Below are 8319 nucleotides of genomic sequence, written 5' to 3' on the forward strand. Positions count from 1 at the left end.
GAGATAAAATATAAAATATTATTTTTTTAGTGTGATGCGTTCTAGAATTCATAATCAAATTGTGTTCATAATAACATCCTTAGATATTATTGCTATCGTTCATTTGTGTAATTTCCTACTAATAATTCATTGATATTATAAGATAATGTCAATTAGAACTCGGTTCAGGCTTAAAATACCCAAGCCTTTACTGGAAATTAGATATTTCTTCGTGTGATGTGCTCTTTTTAGAAAGCTGGAAATATTTATAAGAACAGCTCAAGTTTAACGTTAAATAGATAAATACTATAATCTGATCAAGCATTTAAAAGTAATGAGATTTTTAAATGAATCTTATTTTGTTTAAAGCACAGAGAGAAATCTACAGTATAGAGAGTAATGACTTGCTTTCTGTTTTTTTTTTCTGTTCTGTCGCTATGCCTTCTTTATTGAGTGTGGATTGCTTAATTGAGGCTTGGATTTTGTCTTAATGTTAAGGGTCTCTAATCTTCGTATTAAGACAAAATGATACGCAATGGATAAGAAATGGAAACAGCAGCAATAATTATTACGGACTCACACTTCAAATCCCTCTGGTATAATTGATCAATTTTGATGTCGAGAGATAGTAACATTCCCTTAGGAAACTGATAATTTTGTTCAAGCACGATAAAGACTGTTCTTTTTGGGGGTTTAAGCAGTACACACTCGATTGAAAGCATACTAACTCAAGTGAAGTTTTAAAAAGAGTCTGACTACTTAAGAATAGATAAGAACTGGACGAGGAAAAAAAGCCTTATAGTAAATCGTCGTTTTAATACTTTCAGAGAGCAAGTGTGAGTTTGTTTAAAATATGGATGGTATTAAACCAACATCAGGTAGCAAATGTTTTATGAGCGAGCATTTGCAAACATGAGCACTTTGACTTCTCGTGTTCGAGCAGCAAGGCATAAATTTGAAATTTGCCTTAGATTAGTCGTGTCTGTGTCAAATCATGAAGCATATTCTAGAAGCCAAAGTGGATTCAATTGAAGCGATGATTTGTTTTTAGAATGCAAGCATTCGATCAGGACTCACGTTGTTTTTCGAGTATTAGAGCAAATAGCTTATAACTTTGTGAGAAATTAAGCGGACAATCTGCTAGCAACGATAACTACAGAGCAGAAACAGGAAACGGGATTCACAATTTAAAAAAAAATTACAATACCAATAGAAACCGTTAACACAGTTGACGGCATAATGCGAAAGAACTGTCATTAAGGCTTTATTACCCTTTTTGTTGGTATGAAACAAGGCAGAATTTCGCCCCCATCTGTCTACAGCGGTCTAAGTTACTCCTACGAGCCAGCAGGGAGAAAGTTTGATAACAAAATTACGACCGCCCCTAACTACCTCATCCGTCCTCACACAGGCATTCAACTGTCAATCGAACACATCCCTCGCTTCCTATTACGATACTACGGTTCCGCGCAAAACGGAAAACACCTCCGATTATTTATCTATGGTAGTTTATATTAAAGTGCAATAACGGAATTGCTAAACGTTGCTGAGTATCAAATTGGAGAGTTTAAGGCAGTTTGTCGTTGCCTCGTGTATTTTTGGATAACAGGATTTTACCAACATTTGGACAGTGTTATTTTTATCGGGCTAACAAAAATTTGAGGAAAAAAGGTTTTGACATACATTATTGGGGAGAGCAAAGCTTGTAAAACAAAAATCACAACATAAGGTTAATATCAGTTTGTCCTTAATAAATGTGTCTTTCACTTGTCTTTTTTAATTGCCATTGTGTTTTGAGAACAACGGAAGACTGATCCCACTTGTGATTCGAGTAAAAGCGTTTTAACGCGTGACACGCAGAAAAACACTTGACAAAAAAACGATACACAGTTTTTATATGGATTGTATGTCTAGCCCTCTTCTGTTTGATAATTGCGTTGTGCTTCAAGAGCAGCTTTTTTAGAAGAGTGTAAATTTAGAATACCTAAATGTCCTTCCATAAGCACAAAAGAAAGAAAACCTAGAAAAAAATACTCTCACTCAAGCTGAACTATGGTAGAAAATAAGCAAAACCTGAATTAGAATTATCAGTCTATCGAGTTAAAAAGAGGAGCATTCTCAACTTTTCTAGATATTTTCATGACATCTTATTGGCATAATATTTTTTGCAACTTTATCGACACCTATGCTCCTAGTTTAGATAAATTCGCCTTAATCCATAACAGGAGTTGTGAAAATAGAGGTGAAAAAGAAAAGTTGAACCAAAATTTAAAGATTAATGATTCTATCGGCTTCTCTTAAACTTTTCTTTTTTCTAAAGTATGAACTCTCAAAAGCATAATATTCGTGTAACTTTATAAGCACCTGTGGATTCTACAATAAATACATTACCGGATGGATAGCGACGCCAGAATTATATCGGAAGTTCTTGGCATAATTAGATGATAATGTCACCTAATTGCATACTTTGCATAATTGAAAAAAGCAATTAACAGATAAATTCTGTTTAAACACCCGACACCCATCGCTACTCGGTCAAATGGAGCGTTGATGTCCTGTCTAATAGACGTTGGAGGTCATTTTGTAATTAATCCTCCCCTTACAGATGTTGACGCTGTCTTAATAGATTACGTCAAAAATGGGATTTAAATTCCGGGCTGAAGTATAAATACACGCGTTTACGGTGTCGTTGTCACAATGAGAAGTCGCCATGGAATCCTTCGTCCTGCTCGCGGTACTTACATACTCTCTCGTATCTTGTACCTTAGTAACTCCACAATCCTCAAAAGAAGAGGTTGCCACAAGGTGGTCCAAAGACAAGTACGATTATCTACCACTAATTCCACATGGAGAGAGCTCCGATGAGAGCGACGCATTTTTAGAGAACATTCTTCGAAATGACAAAACGACCTACCGAGAAAAAAAGGGCAGAGTCGTTCACAAGGGAAAGAACCCTCCACAGCCGCCATTTCGTATTCCTATTGGCAGAAAAAGGTCTAACAGGGTAGTCATTCACACGGGAGCGAACCCTACAATGGCGCCATTTCGTATTCCTGGTGGCAGAAAAAGGTCTAACAGGGTAGTCATTCACACGGGAGCGAACCCTACAATGGCGCCATTTCGTATTCCTATTGGCAGAAAAAGGTCTAACAGGGTAGTCATTCACACGGGAGCGAACCCTACAATGGCGCCATTGCGTATTCCTTTTGGCAGAAAAAGGTCGAATGGCGTAGTCGTTCATACGAACCCCGATTTGTCAGACTTGGATGGCGACACGCCCAACGTAAATATCGAAAGGGTAAGAGTATCTAGTTACAGGGACATCCATAGACATCACACAAACACAAAAACCTTCTTTACTTTTCTCGCCACTCACATGCACTTTTAAGCCTTTCATACTTCCGCCGTACCTATGCCCTTCAAAACGTTACACGCCCCGCCACCTTCAAACCTTTTATGCTTACCTAACCCCCACCCCCTAAAAATATACTTTGCCCATCCCCAAACCCCCACAAGCCTTAAATGCTTTCCTTACCCCCATCCCTACAAGCCGCAAACACACATTAAAAGTACATTCGAATTTGTATAACTAAACCCTAACGTATGATTGCATCATTTTCAGGCTCAAAAGGAAGAATGTTGATAAATCCTTCACAATTTAGACGCATTGGATTAATTGTGAGATAATATAGCAAATAAATTTCCCTTATATCTCAATGTTTTTTCTGTGTTTTATTGATAGAGAAGAGAAAGGGGTTTGTGACTAGCGATGACATCGTCCATCACCTATCTTGCCCCCCCCCCCCCTCCTTGGGCCATCGGTACATTATGCACTTCGCTAATGGCCTCTGACAAAGGTCCAGATTTACCAAATGACTGAAGAGAAACGCCAGTATCCGCTATATGAAAGTGGGCGGGGTTCCTACTCGTACCCCTACCCCTTCACCCCCTTTTCCCGGGATTCTTCGTGAGAGCCTTTGTGAAACCGCAATCGCTAAAGTGGTGGTTTAGCTGTTTAAAGTCATTAACAGGCCCGTACCCTGGGGGGTGGGGGGTGCAGGGGGTGCGACCCCACCCCTACAACGGACGAAAGTCCACTTTCGGCTGTCAATAGACGTGCTATTTGTAGATAAAACTATAAAGCATAAGCTAGATCACTCCGGTATGTCATCAATCCATAAGTCAGACTTTTTTGTAGCCAAATTCTGCAATAAACGTCTCGTGGATATAATGCAAAGACATAAAAAATTCCTTTTTGTTTTTTCGGGGTTGATAACATTTTGTACAGCCCCCCCCCCCCCCCCCCCCCCCTCCTCCCCAAAAATTAGGTCCACATTTTCGGATTTCGCACCCCCACCCCCAAAGAAAAATCATGGGTACGGGCCTGTTTACGCACCTTATGTACAACCCAACCCCTCTTCTTGCCAAAAGTTCCAAAATAGAATGGTAGAGGCATTAGTCTACCATTACCTGCTACAGCTAGGCTGCTTACAGAGAAATTCATTCCCGTGAGACACTAACTTACATCTATCGAGACCCTAACTTAAATTTAACGAGACCCTAACTTACATCTAACGAGACCCTAGCTTACATTTAACAAGACCCTAGCTTACATTTAACGAGACCCTAGCTTACATTTAACGAGACCCTAGCTTACATTTAACAAGACCCTAACTTACATTTAACGAGACCCTAACTTACATTTAACGAGACCCTAGCTTACATTTAACGAGAACCTAGCTTACATTTAACGAGACCCTAGCTTACATTTAACGAGACCCTAGCTTACATTTAACAAGACCCTAACTTACATTTAACGAGACCCTAACTTACATTTAACGAGACCCTAGCTTACATTTAACGAGACCCTAGCTTACATTTAACGAGACCCTAGCTTACATTTAACGAGACCCTAGCTTACATTTAACGAGACCCTAGCTTACATTTAACGAGACCCTAGCTTACATTTAACGAGACCCTAGCTTACATTCAACGAGACCCTAGCTTACATTTAACGAGACCCTAGCTTACATTTAACGAGACCCTAGCTTACATTTAACGAGACCCTAGCTTACATTTAACTAGACCCTAGCTTACATTTAACTAGACCCTAGCTTACATTTAACGTGACCTTAGCTTACACTTAACGAGACCCTAGCTTACATTTAACGAGACCCTAGCTTACATTTAACGAGACCCTAGCTTACATTTAACGAGACCCTAGCTTACATTTAACGAGACCCTAGCTTACATTTAACGAGACCCTAGCTTACATTTAACGAGACCCTAGCTTACATTTAACGAGACCCTAGCTTACATTTAACAAGACCCTAGCTTACATTTAACAAGACCCTAGCTTACATTTTACGAGACCCTACCTTACAGTTAACGTGACCTTAGCTTACACTTAACGAGACCCTAGCTTACATTTAACGAGACCCTAACTAACATTTAACGAGTTTCCAAAATGCCGCTTTCTTACATAACCGGGAGTTGTGAAATTCCCTGGGAACCTCGTTGCTAAGGTATGTGCAAGTTTGGTTGCCCTTTTGCGCGACTTTATTTTAGTTCAATTCTTTACGTAGCGTTACCTTTTTAACGTAAGATGCGCTCGGAGGTATGACCCCCCACCCCTCTGGAATTTCCAACCCCCTGGAAAACAATAAATACAGTAATTGTTAAGGAAAAAGGGCATTTTACACCCCCTCCCCTCTGAAATTCCTGGGCGTTTAAACCACCCACCCCACGGAATTTCCAATCCCCACAATGGGTGGGGGGAGGGGGTGTATGGATATTTTCTAGAACTACACAATTCAGAAAAATATAAATTAAACATACGGCTATTAATTTAATATAATTATTATATGGTTCTGATATCGCTTGAGTTTATTTATCACCTTTGTTTTTACAAATAATTGCTACCCATTAACACATTAGGGCTCTTGTGGGACATGAAATCACATCAGGAAAGAAAAAGAAATACTCTATGTTATGTAGACAGAGAGTTGAGGACATTGAATTGCAACTTTGGCAGAATGAAGTTTTCAACGATCAAAGACAGCAAACCACGCAACGCAATAAGCTTAGAACATATCGCGACCCTAAGAATAACTATGAACGAGAGCTATTTTGGGATCCCGAATCAAAACCACCAAAGTTGCCTCACCAAATTGCGCATTAGCAACCATGACCTCAAGATAGAGAAGGGGAGGTATCATAGATCACTTATCACTTATAAACTAGTTCATGAACGGATATGTCAATTATTTTCCGACATGGTAGACAGGTAGAGGACGAGTTCCACTTTGTTGTGCAGTGCAGTAAACATGCGCAGTTAAGAACTACACACTTCTCGGAAAACTTAGTAGATCCTCACGTGGAAATGATTTCGCTATGAAATCGAAGAGGCAGCTTTTTTCTCTCATAATATCACGGGCAAACCAGACGAAATGTTCTTGTATCGAATATTATCTTTAATTTGTTCACCAAATATATCTGTAATAAAGCCAATTTCTTGAAGCTGTTGCCATAGATTGATTGATCTGGTTCCGTTTTAGCCGTGATTCATAACAGTTTAGGCGTTTTTCTCCCTCATCTCGGTTTACCTCCTCCCCACTCGTAATAAAATACAACACGATGTTGCTGGAGTCTATGATTATACAATTTACTTTCAGTCAAACCAATGTACTAAATCTGTATACAATGAAGTGAATAGATTGTAAATTGTATTGTTATACCTATTTAGAGCCTCGTTTCCATCGGCCTCGTTTCCATCTACCTCGTTTCCATCTGCCTCGTTTCCATCTGCCTCGTTTCCATGCGTCAGCTCGCTCGTTTCCATCTGCCTCGTTTCCATCTGCCTCGTTTCCATGCGTCAGCTCGCTCATGATGTATCGACCTGGGCTACCTGGGATAAAGAGAGTAATGTTTTTCCAGGTTAGCCTAAACAGGTTTTTATTCAGCGGGTACTATTTTTTTAATTATAGGCTACATATAATTAATTAGGTTCTTAATTTTAAAGAAATGTTTATGTACTAATGGCTGGTAGTGCGGTATCTTGATAAAATGTCAATACCGACCTGGCCTTCGTACAATATGTGGTAAAGACCCCTTAAAATATATTTAAACTCTAATTATCGTGCTAAAACATGATTTTCATCATTGCTGTGAGATCTTTTAAGCCCAAGGTTCAAGTTTTTTTTAAAATAGGAACCTGTTTCAAATTTAAGCTAAAACGGTCTCATTTCACGGAGGTGTATTGGTATTTTTATTTTAACAGATTCTCAAATTAGGTTCTAATAAGCGGGTATGTACTGTTTGGAAAATTTCTTACATAAATGTGCTGCCCCGATAGTCACGAACTCGCAAATAAAAACTGTTGATAAACACATTTATACCCATATCCTATAGAATGACTTGAAACAGTTATTATATCCCTATCCGCCGTCTAAATATAAAATGGGACGAGTGTTATAGCACAGGGATCCCGCAATTTTCTGTATGGTTCCAGAATGTTGTGCAGAATGAAAATTAAAAAAAGCACTACTGTACTTTAAAAAAAATTAATTTAGATTAAATTGTTACCCGAGAAATAGCGTTATTTGACTGTGAACTTTAGAAGCACACTAGCATACACACATTGGCACCAGTCGGGCCAAGACGGGACGCTAGCACAGTCTATTACCCGTGCAGTTCGGCAACCATGGACAGCTGTTTCGTCCTTATTAGGACTCGTCAGCATGGCATAGGCGGTTTGCCTCAGTTAAACTTCATCGGCAAAAAAACTGCAGGGCGACTTCGACTCGAACGAAGTGCTTTAAACCACAGCTCAGATCCATGTGGGATCTAGAGCTGCGACCGGGCTAGCGTGATGCCAATTGTGCGGATCACGCATGCGACCTTTGCTAGTCTAAAACTCCGTCGGATAGCCAAACTATCCTTGCGAATATGTATACATAAATGTGAACTTTAGAAGCACACTAGCATACACACATTGGCACCAGTCGGGCCAAGACGGTACGCTAGCACAGTCTATTACCCGTGCAGTCCGGCAACCATGGACAGCTGTTTCGTCCTTATGGCCCCGACGTAGATAAACAATTAGCAATAATTGGCAATTACTAATCTACGTCGGGGCCACTTCGCGTAGATAAAGAATTAGCAATAATTGGCAATTACTAATCTACGTCGGGACCACTTCGCGTAGATAAATAATTAGCAATCATTAATCTACGTCGGGACCACTCCGCGTAGATAAACAATTAGCAATGATTAGCAATCATTAATTCGTTGTCTATCGACAGCAGCGGGACTGGGGCCACATGTACATGTATAGAAATG

General features: G+C 39.6%; 1 protein-coding gene across 1 annotated transcript; it reads left to right on the forward strand.

The window, feature by feature from the left end:
- Nucleotides 1–2613: 2613 nt before the first annotated feature.
- Nucleotides 2614–3696, forward strand: LOC116617166. Its single transcript, XM_032379611.2, has 2 exons — nt 2614–3277; nt 3602–3696. Exons 1-2 carry the CDS (start codon nt 2690–2692, stop codon nt 3620–3622), a joined length of 609 nt encoding a protein of 202 aa, XP_032235502.1. The 5' UTR covers nt 2614–2689; the 3' UTR covers nt 3623–3696.
- The last annotated feature ends 4623 nt before the right edge of the window (nt 3697–8319 follow it).

Source organism: Nematostella vectensis, chromosome 8 (assembly GCF_932526225.1).
Source record: "Nematostella vectensis chromosome 8, jaNemVect1.1, whole genome shotgun sequence".
In the NCBI taxonomy this organism is placed as follows: domain Eukaryota; kingdom Metazoa; phylum Cnidaria; class Anthozoa; order Actiniaria; family Edwardsiidae; genus Nematostella; species Nematostella vectensis.

Bases quoted from the DNA above. Each gene is read 5' to 3' on its own strand.
- LOC116617166 (XM_032379611.2), top strand. From the start codon at position 2,690: ATGGAATCCTTCGTCCTGCTCGCGGTACTTACATACTCTCTCGTATCT. The intron at 3,278-3,601 runs GTAAGAGTATCT...CATCATTTTCAG, and splicing joins CCAACGTAAATATCGAAAGG to GCTCAAAAGGAAGAATGTTG.